Consider the following 18792-nt stretch of genomic DNA (forward strand, 5'->3'; position numbering starts at 1 on the left):
TCTTTCCGTGAATTGATTTCGTCCCAAGGTCAAAATTGTCAAATTTGCCTGGGGGTGGTGTGGTGGGTTTTTTTCCAGGGCTCTATGCGGTTCAGTTAGGACGATGCAACAGTACGTTGGTGTTAGCAGAATAAGGGTAAGTGTTATTAGAATAAGGTCATAATGGTGTTATTAAAATAGACTTATATATATATATAGGGTCGCGTTATTCGTCACCCTGGGTGAGGAAAAGTTATTCTTCACCCCCTCTATTTTATCATCAATACATCGTAATTTTACGTTCCGTAAGTTTTGTCTTATTTCTGACATAAAAAGAGACCCTAAGAAAAATATAATCGTCGTAAAAAAATATTTCATGTTATGTAAAATTACAAACGTAAAAACATAGTGGAAAATACACATAAACTGCAAATTTTCTTGTCTTATGACCTATATTCTTATTTTCTTATACTAAATTTTACGTAGCGAATCAATAGGAATGTAACTATTTGAATTCCAAACGTAATTTAATTATGAAATGATCGTAAGATTACCTCGGGTAAAGAATAACTTATTCTGTACTCTATTTTCTTATACTAAATATATATAGTGTTATATATATTTTTTGTTTGGGGCACCTAAACACCATGCAACTAATGCCCCATGGGATTGATCCCTTTCCAGATATTGGTGCATGATATACCTGTCATAAAAATGCACGTCATTATAATACCATACAATTTATTTTCATATATGTTATGACGTCCTAATTTCCTTTCAAATCTTTATTTATAATACGAAATATGTATTTGGCAACCCTGTGACAGAATGCAAAAATGCCACACCACCTGGATGCCGTCCATTTCAAATCCGACGCACGAGCTGGATGCCATCAATTTTTTTATCGTACGGTCACGATCTCGCCACTGGGTTGCTGAAAACGGAGAAGATGGAGTAGAGACATATTTACGCATGCATGCCACCGCGAAGTGAACGCGTACCGATTCGTTTGACCAAAGTCAAGCGGTTCCTTTCCTCTCTCACCATGCCGCGATAAGATGGAATTCCTGTTCGCCGCGGTCGTCAATACTCTGTATTCCTCCACCTCGATCCCATAGCTCGTCCTCAATCTCACCGCCGGCCGGGCCGGTCGTCCCTGTAGACTTCTCCATCAACGCCCAGTCGTTCGACTTCGATCTCAACTCCGCCGCTCGTCCTCGACCTCACAGTCGCTCCGCTCGTACACCGCCGGCTTGGCCGCTTTCCCCGTCTGAGCTAACCTTCGAGATCGTCGCTGTTCTTGTTCCCATCTGTGCTCGTCCCTGTTTTGCTTGTTCCTTTTAAGGTGAGCGAGGAAACTCCTCCTTGTAAACACGTCCGAGCTCGTCCTTGCCATGCTCGTCCCACACAATAGCAGCATTCGTCTGAAGGTGCAGGTGCGGAAGCTAGACAGCACCTTCATGGACTGATAGGTCCGGGTGCCGGCTGCAACCGTCCATTACATCAACCGTAAGGTATAAATTCTAGGTAAGATCTGAATTCTAGGTAGGTGAGTTTTTTGGATTTTGTTGTACTAGCAGAGTAACTAATTCTAGGTGGGTGCTTTTCTGAATTCTGATGTACTAGCAGAGTAGCTAGTAGAGAATAAACTGCCTGAGTGTGCTGGATCCCGGTGTGCAAAAATGATTGATATATATGCACAGATGTAGCACATGTATGAGTGGAATAACCACATTATTATGATGTATTGCTAATCTGCCTTGACAGAACAGAACATAATCAAGATTATTTGTCGTTGTTCTTTTTCCAAAATTTTATAGTTTCGTCTGATTGAGTATGATTTCTTCTCCACATCTGGACATGATTCAGTTCAGCCATGGGCCATTCATACGATACTTGACAGTTTTGATTGTCTTCGACGCGCACATGATTAGCTCATAGTTTATATGGTGGGTTATATGTATGTTGTGAACAAGAAACTAAAAGTCCAAGCTCTATTCTGGATGTGACCTTCTTAGACCATCCTGCTGCTAGTTCAAGGAACCATATAATGATGCCTCGTGAGATTTTTCATCTAGTACATATGCAGAAACTCCATTAGCCTTCTATAAAGTAACATGCTCACATGAGAATGTTTGTTGTGAGAGTACTTGACCTGGGTTAGCATCTTAGCATGACATTCTAAACAAGCAAAATTACATTTTATTTCATTTCTGCTTGACGTGTCATGAACATATGTTGCTCATATTAACCATATCCATATTCTATTTTTATTTGTTGAAAAAATAACCAGGGTAACTTTTGTGTAAATAACACGGTAATATGTGCATTGCAGACCTGTAATGTAGGTGCAAACACCGGGATATTTTTAGACCCGAAGAAAAAGTTATTGAAAACATACCCATTGTAAATTCTTTGTAATTACTATGGTATATATGCACCATATACCTGATAATTTACGTATAAACACAGTAGTAACTATGACCATGAGAGGATTGTTGAAAATATACCCCGGTAATTTTTGTGTAAATAGCATGATAATATAGGCATCACAGACGTGATAACCTACGTACGAACATCATGTTAACTTTAACTATGGGAAAGAAAATTATCGAAAAGATACACCTGGTAAATTAAGTGTAAATAGCATGCTAATATACGCACCGCAGACCTGATAACTTAGATGATAACATCAGGGAAATTTGAACCCGAGTAGAAAAATTGTTGAAACATACCCCCCTAAATTTATTTGAAAATAGCGGTAATATACGAACCGCATACCCAATAACTTGTGCAGTAACTTTGACCAACGAGGGGAAAAGGTTGTTGAAAACTATACCGCGGCAACTTACGTGAAAATAGCACGATAATGTATGAACTGCATACCCGATAACTTACGTAAAAGCAGCGCAATAACTTTGACCAAGGGGAAAATAGTTGTTGAAAAACACACCCCAATAACTTATGTGAAAATAGCACGGTAATGTATGACCCGCATACCCAATAATATACGTAGAAAATAACATATTGTTTTTCTTCTACTAAAAAAATTACAGTAGTACCTTATGTTCCTCTATTCTATAGAAAGGATGATCTTTGTTGGCCTTGTTCTACTGAATTTTGCATCGCTGCTACAAAGAAACCGATTGGTTTTGTTTTTGAAGGCATAAGAAATGAGAGTTTTGTTTAGCTGTATATGATGTTACAATTGTTGCTCATTTGGTAACTACTGATGAAATGAGAGCATTTTAGCTATACATTTTTGTTGCTAACAACAAATGAAAAATATTGGTGACTTCTGTTAGTATCGGATGATAACTTTCGACCCCAACAAAAGGTTGATAACTTTGAAAAAAGTTCAGATTTTCATGTCCTGGTAACATCTGTGTAAACACCATGGTAATTTACGTGTCGCATGTGCAGTAAGTTAGATACCGCACGAGCAGTAACTTACATCACCCATGCCTGATTACCTTTTGGACTTAGATTTTTTTAACTAAAACATATCTGGTAACTATTATGTGTATAATATGATATTTTATGCACCACACGCCTCATAAATTACGTGCAACAACATGGTAAGTTTGGGAAAAACACCCCCGAAAACTTACGTGAAAATAGCACGATAATATACAAATTACATACTCGATAATTTACATACAAACAGCGCGGTAACTTTGGCTAAGGGAAATTTGTTAAAAAACATAACCCTGATAATTTATGTGAAAATAAGACTGTAATACACGAATCGCATACCCGATAACTTGCATACAGACACTGCGTTAATTTTGACCAAGGAGGAAAAGAAGTTGTCGAAAACATACCTCGATAATTTATGTGAAAATAGAATGCTAACATACGAACAACATCCCCGATTACTTATATCCAAATATTGCGGTAACTTTTTACCAAAAAGAGGAAATATTGTTCAAAAACATACCCGGTAACTTATGTGAAAATAATATAGTAATATACGAACCACATATCCAATAACTGATAATATACGAAATCCATACCTGATAACATAAGTACAGACACCACGGTAATTTTTTGGTAAGGCTACCAGTTTGGATTTTCAATGATCACAATCTTTTATTTTTGTTCAATCTTGTCTCAGGAAGGTACAAGTAGCATGTACATTGTGTCTAATCACTAAAGTTTGCTAGCTCAGCTGGAAATTTCATCCAATTTAGTATGGGAGGGTCTGGGTTCGATCCTTTGATGTCCCATTTTTTGTCTATTTTTAACTGCTGGCGGCCTAGAAAATCAGGAGGGGGTTCGTTCCAGAGGTGTGGGGTCGAAGGGAGGGGTTCGTTCGACAGAAAATCGAGAGGGGTGGGATCGAAGGGAGTGGTTCCTGAGGCGGGATGCCCAAAAAATCAGGAGGGGTCCTCTCGAGAGAGGAGGCGGGGTCGAAGGGAGGGGGTCAAGGCGGGATCGAAGGGAGGGGGTGGTATGGTACTTTTGCAATCTGTCACACGGTTGCCAGTTATGACAGTCCTTTATAATATATGCACTATAATACCTTGCGTACACTACCTTACTTTTGCCTTGTATTCTTAGTCGGTATACAATTTTCGACCGCCCGAATACCCCCCCCCCCCTAACCACGTCTGTCCGATCGTAATCGGGCGGTCGAGAATAAATTGGTTAGGGAGTCCAATTAACAAAACGGAGATGGTTTATAGATGTTTGGGGATGATCCGGACCCATCGATGACGACTGAGTGGGTCGGGTTCGGGGAAGTTTTGGACATGCGTGAGGGGTCGATGCATTGTGCAAAGAGGGGTTAGGCGAACGAGGTCAAGTGTGTGGTTGGACTGAGAAGATAGAGGGGGGATGCAACCCGGCAACCGTTTCCGGAGACCAGAAACGTCCGACGATAGATCGGCTATAATGCCGCTATAGTTATCCGTTAGGGCATCAAATGGACTCCGAACTGATGAAATTTGGCAGGTGGCCTACTGACAACATAACAACACCGCATGCCAACTTTCAACCCATTCCGAGAACATTTTTTGGCCAGTTATAAAATACTATTTCGGAGGTGCCGCGGGCGCGTGTAAGTGTGTCTTGGCTCAGAACGGACAACGAAAGGAACGGGGAGGCCGGGATGGATGCAAGTTTTGAAAACATGATGATGCAATGCACATGATGACATGGCAAGATGCAACTCGCAAGCAAATGACAAGGCAACAACAGCGAATAACTGGAAGACACCTGGCGCAACGGTCTCAGGGCGTTACAACACTCCACCACTACAAGAGGATCTCGTCCCGAGATCTAGGATGGCACCGGAGAGAAACGGAAGGGGAAGAGAAGAGGTAAACTAAGTTGCTTTTTCGACAAACGAGTGAAACCACGAACCTTGAGGGGTTGAAAAGTTGAAAGAAAGAACAGAACGGAGTTGAACGCAATTGAGAGCATTGCGGTAGAAAAGAGAAGGAAAACTTGATAAGATGAAAATAACTTGAAAAAAGGACACGACACTCCGATTAAATGGACAAGCACAAAAAGAACACGATCCTCACAACTCGAGATGATGAGAGAAGAGAGCAACAACACAATGCCTCTGAAGGAAATGAAAGAATGGAATGGAATGAACGGAGGGAAACAAGATCTTGAGAGAGCATGCTTACAACAAATGCTAGAACGGAGTTGTTGGATTATCAACAACGAAAGGATAAGCTTGATGTGGGCTTATGGAAGACATCTCAAAATTATGAGGTGACAACCCGCCACTCACGGGAAAAAGATTTGATTGAGAGCTAGAAAAGATAGAAAGTTTCTTCCACCGAGGTGATAAGAGATCTTGGATCATAGGTAATCATCACAAGGAGCAACATTCCCAATGGAAGGCTTTAGGTGAAATCTATACCAAGATAACTCCAAGGAATAAAGTGATGGGTTTTAAATATCTCATTCCTGAACTTGTGAATCATGAAACACAAGAAATTGTCAAGAGTGACATAACACCACCTCAAAAGATGAGATATGAAAGAATTGCACTTCAGAATGCAAGATGAAGAATGCTTGAACTCCTCAAAACAGAATATGTGTTGAGCACCATGTTTATTTCAGAGTATAGCTTGGCGGATCATAACTCCGATAGAAATCTTGAAGAACAAATCGAGAATGAAAGGAATCCTTGACGAACCATCATGTAGCCTCCATGAAGAACTCTGGTAATAAAAGAATGATCAAAAGGAAGTGAAGGATGAAAATAATAAGATTGAAGCCTTACAATGATTAGATGGAGCTTCATGACGAGATAAACCGGAAAGCTTGGAACTCCGGATAAGAAAAGATGAAGCATCTTGAACCGAGAATTAGATGAGCCTCTGGAATAAGGAATTGACTTCACTTGATGAAACAAGAATAAGAATTACATTATGCTTATCCTTCACCAATTTAGATTGATGACAAGCAACGAGTTTGGCATACTACTTATTCTCGTAGAATGGATTAAGATAGATATGGTGCAAACTTGGGAAGGTCTTCAACGATCCACCGGTAGGATTGGGAAGAAGGAATGAATTGATATGATAACCAAGGAAGGGAACTCTTGAGCGAACCACCGTAAGAATTGAAAATGAACGAAGAAAAGATAAAGAAACACCGGAAAAAATTAGAAAATGAACGAAGATACTTGAGAGAATTTAGATACAAGTGAACGGAGAGATCCCGAGCTGATTAGATAATACTTGAATGATGCACCGGTATCATTTGGAGAACGAGAGATGAAAGTTGGAATGAATAATTCTGAGATGATGGGCTCCATAGAATCAAACTGAAAAGACTCCTGAAATACTCGGGATGGGTGAAAAGAATTCTCACAATCGAAAACAATTATGAGAGGATGGCATAACGCTAGAATCATGAATCTTCGAGAGAACGGACCAAGATTTAGAGGAAACACTTCTTTGGTCTTCAAAATCTCAGAATGACGATGAGATACATCTCACTCCCCATATCTAAAACCGGTGTCGTCGTCGATCCATCCACATAACGTATCGGAACCAACAGCCGGTGCAGCAGACCTAAAGCGCATGCCGCATGCACACGTTTTAGAAGCCGCCATCATCATCGGACCATTGACCCATCTTCAGAAGAGAGATCCGCATCATCCTTGCTAGTCCGGACATCCGCCGATGCCACCACGTCACCCAATGGTGCCACCGCCCTATGCTCGTCCGTCCAGACGTGAAGACTCTGGAAGATCTGTCGTGCATAGCACCTGCCAACCAATCATGACTCCGCGTAGCACCTGTCGGCCAGGCGTGACTTGACAGCTCCACCGAAGCTCCGTGCAAGACTAAGCCGCTCCACCTCCTGCATCTGTCTTCCAGCGCTGCTCCATAAAGGATGCTCCCAAGAGAGAAACGGAACCGCAGTACCGCCATCGTTCGATCTAGAAGACCAGGTCATAGGGTTTCCCCTGAAGCAGCATGAGTGGGTCGACAACAGTTACACGACATGTCTTCATCAAGGTAACGGCGCAAAACGCCACCATCGCCCGTCATCTGCTCGGTTTTCACCAGCAACCATGTCTCCCCAACTCACAGCCGGGACTAGATGACGGATCTTGAGATCCGACCACCCAGCCTCAAGCCGACCACCTCCGGCAAAGGAGGTGACCACCACCACCACGCCCAGGGCCGAAGCCCCCGGCGTCCTCGTGTTGCAGGTCGAGCCCAGTGGCAGCATGCCGTTGACAGAACAGGGATGGTACAAGACAGCAGCATGTGCGGCCCGTCGAAGCCCATCTTGGGTCAGATCAGGCGCTCAAGCCGCCGCCGCTGGACCCGTCGCCGTACATCGCAATCTGCATGCCGAGACTGGCTGCCGCCGCCCCGTCATTGTCGTAGGTCCGGCCGGCGTGGACCGCCGCCCCCTGACCGAATCTGGACAAGGAGAAGCGTCGCTGCCACCGCTACGGCACACATGCATTGCCTGCGAGTCCCCCGGTGACGGCGGCGGCGGTAGGGGAGATGGCGTTGGAGAGGACCGGAGGAAGGGGGCGGGGGCACTCCGGTGCGGCGCGGCGCCGCGCGAGGGCGGGAAGGGGATGCAGAGGAAAATGTAGGAGAGAGCATCCTGCAATATGAAATTCGTTGGCCTTTCTGCTTTCGGTGGATGCATGATGGGACTAAGCTAGAGTTCAACTAACCCTCAAACCAAAGGCCGCAGATCCGATATCAAAATAACTAGTATCTCAATAATCAACATATATAAAGCTCCCCTAAAAAAACATATATAAAGCTAAAATAAACTTAATGATGGCACGAACACTACACAGCCCATACCAATGGCTTTACCGATCGAGCATGATCACACCTAGCTTTCTGACGAGGTTCTGCATAAGTGCCACGTACATCAAATCAACACTCGAAGCAACGCGAAACAAATGCAGAAGAACTACGATGTCCCTGGATCGAGTCCGGATTAGCGGAAAGTAGGCAGCTTTACACATCAGATTAGTCTCCCTCCACATCACATGCAGGCCCCTGGGCACCACGTTCTTGGACCTTGAATCTGGCAGGACAAGGGTTTTTAATTTTATTAGTTTGCGTGAGATTCTAAAGGTTCCCAGCACAAGGGTATGGCCCCAGGTACAAGTGAAAAGCACACAACTAAAAGAAGATCTTGAGCCTGAACCAACAAACTTCTTGTATCATGTAGTATGACCCTTTTCCTGATTTCTGTTTACCAGAAGGGCCGAAAGGCCCTGAAGAATTGTTTTTTGTTTTATTTTGCTTTGATTGATAATGTGGAAACACATATATTATTTTTAAGCAGCAATAGATTTAGTAAAGTAATGCATGATAGAACTTCGACATATTTAACTAAGGAAACTCAAAATGCTTGCGCACGTGATTATTGCCATTACAAAGTAGCCAGCATGGCAAAAATTGCCAAATCCTCATACTTAATCATGGATAAACAATGTGTTAGAGAAAAGTGAAAGATAATTACTACTCTCTCCGATCCATATTACTTGTTGCTCAAATGAATCTCATCCATTTGAGCGACAAGTCATATGGATCAGAGAGAGTACTACCTCTTTGTAGGATTTGTGAATATCCTTGTTGCTCACTTCTAGGGAGTATAGTTCGATTCTGAACCCGATTACCTGGTAGTGACCCAGTGGCGCAAAACATCTTCTCTTCTTTCATTTGTTCACTGTTCACGTGGGATTTTAATACACATATTATCAGCATTCACAAGCATTTCCCTAGTTGCATCGCATATAAAGGCGTTTTTTCTAGTTTGGTCAAGATCCCTGTACAACATCCATCCGAAAGAACAGAAAAACGTGAGGCAAATGCAAAGTTTAAAGGAGGCATGTACCATGCCAAACCAACCCATGTTGATAAAGTCTGTTCACCAGTAACCTGTTCCAAACCAACCAACGTGCTTGCCTTACCTTCCTCTTCACTCCCCAGTTCCCACTAGCTAGCACATTTCCTTCGCTGAAAGGTGAAAGAACAACCGGCATTCAGGAAGGCGCCACAAACTACATGGATCATGATAAGTACTCCAGTAAACCCTGCATGTTCTCCTATCAATAACTTGTAAAGCTAACTGTAAGCATGCCATCAACCAACTCATCAGCTTCTCTAATCATGGACAAACTGTATGCAACGGAAAGTGCATTACCAAAGGAACACACCAGTGCCTCCCTCCTCGTTGTTCGCCGGGCTGAACGCCGTTCCTTTACCCAAGAAAAGTGTGCCTTGCTTTTCCATCATGATGAGGCGACGGTGAGTATGCAGCATAAAGTGCTGATTCGGTTCCATCACATTGTTCCTTGGAACAAAGCAACTTCTAACACAAGCTCCTCCTTATAAAACCCACGGATGCCTTGGGGCATGAGCCAACTCCTCACAGGGAAACAGAGCCTAACTAGCTTAGCTAGCATAAGCAGTTTCAGGAAGCACCAATGGAGGGTTTCAGCCAGAAGCATGTCATTGGAATTCCTCTGCCTTCCTTTGCATATGCTGACGAGAAAACACAAGGAAAACCATCATGTTCTTCTTTGGTTCGCAACAAGGGTAATGATCTCACGATCTTCTTGCCCAATTCTCTTTTCCCAGCCACTGTAATTTTTATGTCAATGCTGATTTTCTCTCCTTTTCTTGGTGCCGCAGACAAAAAGAATTCCATCGTTTATCGGATGAGCAAGCTAAGCCAGAAAACAGATACTTACATGCAGGGCTTCAAGGAACACTGTAAGCATGCCATCTAACATCTGTGTATCCCAACAAGTTGATATGAAGTAGTATAAACTAACCAGGCAAAAGTTCTCATCACTAATAAATATTTTTGCATTGCAGTAGCACTTGGACCGAAAATTTCGGAAACTGTGAAAGGGAAACTGAGCTTAGGTGTGAAGGTTCTCCAAGCTGGTAGCATGGACAAGGTCTTCAGGCAATACTTCCGAGTCGAGAAAGAAGAGAAGCTACTGAAGGCTTTCCAGTGTTATCTCTCAACCACAGCCGGCCCAATAGCTGGAATGCTTTTCATCTCGACTGAGAAGATTGCCTTCCATAGTGACAGGCCTTTGGATTTAAAATCGCCCAAGGGCCGCATCGCAAGGGTGCCCTACAAGGTAACTAAAGCACAATGCCCCGCTCAATAGCTAAAGTTTACTGGATTAAATCCCGGTTAAGAAATATTTGGGCGCCCATTTTGAACTCAAAGCTGATGAATTTTTTTGTACCTTTCCACAGGTCATGATTCCTGCAAAGAGGATCAAGAGTGCTGCCGTGAGGGAAAATTTGTATAATCCCGATGAGAAGTACATCGATGTAGTTACTGTTGACGGCTTCGATTTTTGGTTTATGGGTTTCATCAGTTACACAAAATCACTGAAATATCTTCAGCGTGTAATTTCGGAGATGAGATGACACACCCAGTTCTGTAATCCCAAGCACACTGGGTACCATGTGTCCATGTTGAAATGGTATATGTACATTGGAAAAAATAGGATTGAACAATCATGTTGGAATGGAAAGCATTTTTTACTTTACCCTCAAAAGGTGAAAAGCAATTTTTTTTCAAGATGTTTTCCACGGTTATGAGCTTAGGATATGCTGAAAGGCCAACTCATCATGTTAATACCTCTTCATTACCGAGTAGTTATCGCCATATAGAGGCTCAATTGTGGAAAGATTTTTTTTATCTAAACCAAATGTAACAGGAGAGTGATAATGTTGAAGGCCGTCTAGTGTTTTTCCATAAAGGAGAATGCATGTTCAATAGATAAATACCAGCACAAATTTTCTACATTATAACCGACATTGTTGCAAAATGGCTGCAGAGAAAATATCCATGAGAAATGAGCTACATTGCACAGATGGAGATAGTCTAATATTACTTTGTACAACAGACGGAGATAGGCTAATATAATTTTGTATAACAGATGGAGATAGGCTAATACTAATTCCAGTTCTGTAGAGACCACCGTTCCCCACCAGACACCACGTCAATCACCTGTGTCTCCAGTCATCAACGGCAATTGGAGACGCGCGAAAGAATATCAAGCACCACTTCAATGCACTCCGCGCATGCTTGGCATTTGCTGACCATAGCATTCGTCAGGCTAGAATTTTTTGCCAATGGGTTCATTCATGATTTGAGCATGAACTAGTTAGAGCAACTCCAATGAGACGACTCATTTTGTCCGTTTGGGTCATTCGGACACAAAACACAATTCAACGAGGCGACCCAAACGGACACAGCCTCACGATTCGCAAAATAGTTGGATCCCACATGAGCCCATAGTAGCTGCTCACGTCCGGATCTGGCGTAGCCGGCAAATTTGACAAATTTGACCCGTGGACGAAATCAAATCACAGAATGAACTACTCGTGAAACTATTTCACGCGGCTGACCTTTTTATGTGACGCCTGACACGAAGGCGTCACACTATATTGTGCAACGCCTCACAGATAGGCGCTACACGCCTGGCCAACGTTGCACCCCAAAATGCCTAAAAATTGCCAAGTCATTGTGCAGAGCCTACGAGCTAGGCGCTGCATTGTATAGTGTGGCGCCTAGCTCTCGGGCGCTGCACTAGTGGTTGCACTATAAAATGAAGCAACCACTAGTGCAACGCCTAGAAGCTAGGCGCTACACTGTATAGTGTGGCGCCTAGCTCTCAGGCGCTGCACACTGACTTAGTAATTTTCGGATCATATGGGTGCGACGCTGGCCAGGCGTGTAGCGCCTATCTACGAGGCGTTGCACAGTGTAGTGTGACGCCTTCGTGTCGGGCGTCACACAAAAAGGTCAGCCGCGTGAAATAGTTTCACGAGCAGTTCATTCTGTGATTTGATTTCGTCCATAGGTCAAATTTGTCAATTTTGCCGGCGTAGCCAGAGGAGGCGCGGCGATGCCGCTGTTGCTCCGGTCTCGGTGGAGGTCGGCTGGATCTGGACGCACAACCATGGATCCAGGGCATGGTGGGCCAGAATCGAACCCTGCCTCCCACGGTGGTTCCATCACCGAGATACGGCTGCTCGTTCCATGAAACCACGATGTGTGCTGCGGGCTATCCTGTCATCCAGGTGGGCTCCCTGGATGGGATGTGGCGGCCGTTGTCGATGTGGCTGCTACACCGAGATCCGATGCCCTGCTGCCTGCTGGGCTCCGTCGGTGGCTGGGTAATCTCATTCCGGCAACAGCCTCACTGCGGATTACGATGATCACCGAAAGGTCTTTGTGAGGGTTTCATACTCTAGATCCGGTGGTTGACTTTGACGGTGAGATGTAAACTATGGACGATGACTTGATGCAGAGGAATGGTGAAGCAGCAGCAACGGTCACACATTGCATGTAGCTGTTGGGATCGTAGAAAAATGATGGCGACAACACATGCCTGACTGATTTGATGGTGGTGCTTCTTGAGCACCCGGTCTCGAGCTCCAAGATGAAAGCCTGGGTGACCCGAGTTGGTTATGCCTGGCAATGGTGATGTTTTTACGTCGTGACTTCTTGAAAGCATTGTCGGATATGCTTAGACTATTTCTTCAAGGTTTTTTTTATTTTTTTAGAAAAGGAGGACGACCCCGGCCTCTGCATCTGAACGATGCATACGGCCACTTTATTAATTATTGACACAAGACCGTACAGAGTCATACAACAATAAGACTAAAGCCACCAAACTAAGCGCTATCCCTATCCAGTTGATGTAGGGGCGCTGAAAGTGTGGGCCTAATACCAAACAGACCACGCAACCAAACCTAAACATCTAAAGACTTGAGGTCCCATCCAGGACGCCTGCCGGGTATGGGCACCCACCAGTCCGGCGTGCTTCTCAACCAGGACCCCTGCCGGGTATGAGGCCGCCGCAACCACCTGCCACGAATTCATCTTCAGAGCTGTACTGCTGCATCAACCTTGGCCGGTCCAACTGCCGCCAACGCCACCATGACGCCAGGCAGCGTCACCCTCCTGCGCGAGTCCATCTCCGCTCATCAGGCGCCGAGTCTCCACTGCGCCACGCCGCCGAGATCCGCCGTCATCAATGAAGAAGATGAAACACCGCTCCTCCTCTTGTCCCCTCCAACCAGCACTCGCTTCAAAACGATGCCCCCATGAGGGAGAACGATACCGATAGCACCGTCATCGTCCGATCCGGTAGACCCAGATCTAGGGTTTCCCCCGGAACTTCCCGATCAGGTTGATGAGGCCTGCAACGACGATGCCTCTAGAAGGAAACGACGTCCGAGACGCCGCCATCGTCCACCAAGACCACAGTCAGGCACGATTTTCATCGGAAGCCACGTCTTCCCGACCTCGTGGCTGGCTGGAACCGAACGGAACCTCGCCACGAAGACGTATGTTGCCGTCGGTACTCTGACGGAGATCCGGCATCCCCTCACCGGTCCCTCCATGCGCCGCCGGTCGGCGAAAGGCCTCCCCGCGACGGATCCAAACGGGGCGTTGGATCCGCAGTAGCCGTCGTCACCATCACGAGCAGGACAGCCCACCTCGCCGGATGGGGCACTGCCACCGCCGCCGTCCATCCAGGGCCGCCGCTCCGCCGGCGATGGTGCTCGGGCCCCCGCTGCACAGCCCGGATACTCCGTCCTAGCCGCCGCCGTTGGATCTCATGAGAAGGGCCGCCCCCACCGCCTCAGATGGGATCCGCCGCCTCCCCCCGCCCAGGACCTTTGGCACCGGGCCCGCCGCCACTGCGGCCCACGCCGGCGGCAGCGGCGGCAGGAGGGGGTGGAGGGAGAGGTGATGGCGGCGCTAGGGTTGGGGCCCCTGGCGTCGCCCGGGGGGAGGCGACGCGAGGCTATTTCTTCAAGGTGAAAACCTAGATTCTGACCTCGAGTGGTTGAATCCAGTGACGGCGACGATTAAGCGCCGCTCGCTTTCTAAAGGCGTTGTCGTTGAAGAATCTCGTTGTTCGTGTGGTGTCATGAGATTGTTGGTGCAGATATGTTCATCGATGTAGTTTGCCGATTATGGATCTGATCGCCCTATTTTTTACTTTACCCTCAAAAGGTGAAAAGCATTTTTTTTTTCAAGATGTTTTCCACGGTTATGAGCTTAGGATATGTTGAAAGGCCAACTCATCATGTTAATACCTCTTCATTACCGAGTAGTTATCGCCATATAGAGGCTCAATTGTGGAAAGATTTTTTTTATCTAAACCAAATGTAACAGGAGAGTGATAATGTTGAAGGCCGTCTGCTGTTTTTCCATAAAGGAGAATGCATGTTCAACAGATAAATACCAGCACAAATTTTCTACATTATAACCGACATTGTTGCAAAATGGCTGCAGAGAAAATATCCATGAGAAATGAGCTACATTACACAAATGGAGATAGTCTAATATTACTTTGTACAACAGACGGAGATAGGCTAATATAATTTTGTATAACAGATAGAGATAGGCTAATACTAATTCCAGTTCTGTAGAGAACACCGTTCCCCACCAGACACTACGTCAATCACCTGTCTCTCCGGTCATCAACGGCAATTGAAGACTCGCGAAAGAATATCAAGCACCACTTCAATGCACTCCGCGCATGCTGGCATTTGCTGACCATAACATTCGTCAGGTTAGAATTTTTTGCCAATGGGTTCATTTATGATTTAAGCATGAACTAGTTAGAGCAACTCCAATGAGACGATTCATTTTGTTCGTTTGGGTCATCCGGACACAAAACACAGCCCAACGAGGCGACCCAAACGGACACAACGTCCGTTTGATGTCTGTTCGGACCCATTTTAAACTCAAATCTGAAAAAATTTGGTCAAAAGCGGACACAAAGCGGACGCTCTTTGTGCCCTCTTCGCCCTCCTCTGTCCGGCCGCATGCGCCGGCTGGCCCACTTGCCATCCACCCATCTGTCTCATCCGGTCTCTCTCCTCCTTTTCTCTCCTGGGCCACCACGACCACCCACCCACCCAGCCGGAACACGAGGCAGCCACAGGCCGCCGAGGAAGTGCCAGCACATGGCGCGGCTCCGGCGGCCTCCAGCGGCGCGGCTATGCTCCCGCCGGCGCCCAGCCTCCAGCGACATGACTGTGCTCCCGTCGGCGCCCAGCCTCCAACGGCGCGGCTGTGCTCCCGCCGCCGCCGACCTCCAGCAGCGGGGTGGCGCGTCCTCCAACGGCCCTGTCGGAGTTCGGGCGGGTCGTGGAGGCCAGTGACGCAGTGGCGCGGATCCAGCAGCAACGTCGTGGTTGTCCCGACGAGGAGGTCGTTCACCAGGTGAGCCAGGAGTTTTCTTCTTGCTCGCGTCCGACGCGCCGCTGGCCGTATGTGGTTTTGTTTCTGATTGATCTCCGACGGATGCGCGTGCGTGGGACAGGCACTGCTGGAGCACGGCCCTGAACATAAAAGGCAAGCAAGGTGAGACGTACATGCGCGTACAGGAGCTCCTTGACATGAAGCTGCGCACGAAGCCTGTTGACATGAAGCTGCTCCAGCTCTGCGTGCGCGTGGTCGGGGCGTGTGTTCAAGCCAAGTCTTCGTGTTGGAGCTCGCCATGCCCAGGCCCGCCATGCTGGCGCGGCCGGCCTACCGTCCCCGCTCGCACGCCTCAGCGTTGGAACTTTCCGCGCTCGGCCGCGCCATGTTCGCCGCGCCCGGCCGCCATGCTTGCCGCGCTCACCGTGCCGTGCCGAGCCGCGGTCGCCCTGCCTTGTCTCACACACCCGCCGTGCTGCCCTGCTCGCGCGTGTCCGCGTTGGAGCTCGTGCGCCCGCCGCCTCCACTCTGTAGCTCGACCGCCGGCTTCGCCTCGTGCCCGGCCGGAGCTGCTCGAGCAGGTGGTCGCACCCGCCAGGCGCAGAGGCGCCCCTCGTACGAGCTCGCGTGGCTGCAACTTGTCCTGGCCATGGTCAACGTGCACCCCAGTGCGAGCTATCCTGCCTGCTAAGTGTTCGAGGAAATGCCGAGACGGACATGCAAAAAATGTGTCCACCTCTTGTTGGGCACACATGCCAACCCAAATAAAAAAGAGGATGCAGACAGGCGGACGGGCGACCAAAACGAACAAAAAACAGACAAAATCGGTGTCCGTTTGGGTCACTCCGTTAGAGTTGCTCTTATTGTACAATCTCAGACCATCTCACAGTATGACTATATAATGGAAGCGCAAATTCGCAGGGGCACGCAAGTGCGAGGGCACACACCTGCCAACCCCAGCCCTACCGCTCGATTGCCTCACGATTGCCAACCTCAGCCCTACCGCTCGATTGCCTCACGATTCGCAAAATAGTTGGATCCCACATGAGCGCATAGTAACTGCTCACGTCCGGATCTGGCGTAGCCAGAGGAGGCGCGACGATGCCGCTGTTGCTTCGGTCCCGGTGGAGGTCGGCTGGATCTGGACGCACAACCATGGATCTAGAACATGGTGGGCCAGAATCGAACCCCGCCTCCCACGGTTGTTCCATCACCGAGATACGGCTGCTCGCTCCATGAAACGGCGATGTGTGTTGCGGGGTATCCCGTCATGGAGGTGGGCGCCCTGGATGGGATGTGGTGGCCGTTGCCGGTGTGGCTGCTACACCGAGATCCGATGCCCTGCTGCCTGATGGGCTCCGTCGGTGGCTGGGTAATCTCATTCCGGCAATAGCCTCACTGCGGATTACGATGATCACCGAAAGGTCTTCGTGAGGGTTTCATACTCTAGATCCGATGGTTGACTTTGACGGTGAGATGTAAACTATGGACGACGACTTGATGCAGAGGATTGATGGAGCAGTGGCAACAGTCACACATTGCATGTAGCTGCTGGGATCGTAGAAAAGTGGTGGCGACAACACATGCCTGACTGATTTGATGGTGGTGCTTCTTGAGCACCCGGTCTCGAGCTCCAAGGTGAAAGCCTAGGTGACCCGAGTTGGTTATGCCTGGCAATGGCGATGTTTTTACGTCGTGACCTCGTTGAAGGCATTGTCCGATATGCTTAGACTATTTCTTCAAGGTGAAAACCTAGATTTGACCTCGAGTGGTTGAATCTAGTGACAACGACGATTGAGCGCCGCTCCCTTCCTGAAGGCGTTGTCGTTGAAGAATCTCGTTGTTCATGTGGTGTCATGAGATTGTTGGTGCAGATATGGTCATCGATGTAGTTTGCCTATTATGGATCTGATCGCCCTATTTTTTATTTATTTTTTCTCACCTACATATAGTTTTAGTCTTATATGACTTTGCTATTTTGTGGAGTGTTTTTGTGTGGGTCCATTGGCAGTATGCATCCTAATTATGTAGAGGTCGGTCGTGCTTATTGTGTTTAACCACTTGATGCTTCATTTTAAGCTAATAAATTCATCCTTTGTCGAAAAATGAGCTTATAGTAAGTTTTAGGGAAACGTTTGTACCTGGTGTGCCAGCCGAAATGTTACGCCGGACGCACGCGGGCCTTGCGATCGCTCACGATCATGGCGACGGGAGCGCTCGAAGCCTTTTTTATCTCCCACACTGATCCATCCCCTTTCTTCGTCTCCTTCCTCCATCTCCTTTCTTCATCCAAACACGGAAGAAGCACGCTAGGACCTTGAGCCGCCAACTGTTGTGCCCGTTCGGTTGTGCCCGTTAGTGGCTCGCGCGCATATCCCCACGTGCAGAACGCCACATCGCACCCCGCCGTTCCAATACCACAACATGGTCGTGCCTCACCGTGCAACATCTTGCCCCCTTCCCAAGGTTGTAGCTCGCCATGGCCGCCATTTGTAGCCCTAACCTATTTGGCCACAACTCTTCCCCTGTCTAGATTGCAACACCGTGCCGCTCGTCGCCTGCAAATAGAACTCGGCGTCCGTGATTCACAACATCCCACCCCCACAACCTCGTCAGGCTCATCGGCACACTTGTAGCACCATGGAAACCATGAAAATGGCTTGTAGAAAATTCCATCGCCTATTGTAGCAAAAATTTACTATGGTTGCAGCAAAACATCATCATCGTCGTTGCGGGTCGCATCTAAGACACGAAGTTTGAAGCTTTTTTCAATGTCGGTTGTAGCTTTTGTAACCGCCGGTTGCAGCTTTTTGTTGTCGCCCACGGCTTTTCATCAACGTATGAAGCTTTTCTCATCGCCAGATGGAGCTCTTTTATCACCGGTTGCAACTTTTTGTGGTCATCCATAGCTTTCGTCATATATGGGTTCGAAACTTTTTTCATCGCTGGTTGAAGCATTTTTCGTTATCGTTTGTAGATTTTTTTGGTTGTAGGTTGCAGCACTGAGCATCTCTCAATGGGGAGCAAGCAAGATGTTGCAAGCATCAGGGATGAGCGGCGGCGAGTACGCCGGCGAGCTGCGGTCGTCGCCACCGG

The 18792-nt window shown here is 47.1% G+C and overlaps 2 protein-coding genes across 2 annotated transcripts; both read left to right on the forward strand.

Moving 5' to 3' along the window:
- Positions 1 to 9861: 9861 nt before the first annotated feature.
- LOC125532742 (putative GEM-like protein 8) lies at positions 9862 to 11011 on the forward strand. Its single transcript, XM_048696681.2, has 4 exons — positions 9862 to 10034; positions 10131 to 10211; positions 10317 to 10591; positions 10713 to 11011. Exons 1-4 carry the CDS (start codon positions 9923 to 9925, stop codon positions 10887 to 10889), a joined length of 645 nt encoding a protein of 214 aa, XP_048552638.1. The 5' UTR covers positions 9862 to 9922; the 3' UTR covers positions 10890 to 11011.
- Positions 11012 to 15254: 4243 nt separating this feature from the next.
- On the forward strand, positions 15255 to 17704 carry LOC147990951 (uncharacterized). Its single transcript, XM_087534353.1, has 2 exons — positions 15255 to 15717; positions 15818 to 17704. Exons 1-2 carry the CDS (start codon positions 15494 to 15496, stop codon positions 16596 to 16598), a joined length of 1005 nt encoding a protein of 334 aa, XP_087390479.1. The 5' UTR covers positions 15255 to 15493; the 3' UTR covers positions 16599 to 17704.
- Positions 17705 to 18792: the final 1088 nt, after the last annotated feature.

Source organism: Triticum urartu, chromosome 1A (assembly GCF_056163025.1).
Source record: "Triticum urartu cultivar PI428250 chromosome 1A, HENAU_Tu73, whole genome shotgun sequence".
Lineage (NCBI taxonomy): Eukaryota > Viridiplantae > Streptophyta > Magnoliopsida > Poales > Poaceae > Triticum > Triticum urartu.

Coding starts and splice junctions, on each gene's coding strand:
- LOC125532742 (XM_048696681.2), top strand. CDS start 9,923: ATGGAGGGTTTCAGCCAGAAGCATGTCATTGGAATTCCTCTGCCTTCC. Junction 10,212..10,316: donor GCAGGGCTTCAAGGAACACT/GTAAGCATGCCA, acceptor TTTGCATTGCAG/TAGCACTTGGACCGAAAATT. Junction 10,592..10,712: donor TCGCAAGGGTGCCCTACAAG/GTAACTAAAGCA, acceptor ACCTTTCCACAG/GTCATGATTCCTGCAAAGAG.
- LOC147990951 (XM_087534353.1), top strand. CDS start 15,494: ATGCTCCCGCCGGCGCCCAGCCTCCAGCGACATGACTGTGCTCCCGTC. Junction 15,718..15,817: donor ACGAGGAGGTCGTTCACCAG/GTGAGCCAGGAG, acceptor TGCGTGGGACAG/GCACTGCTGGAGCACGGCCC.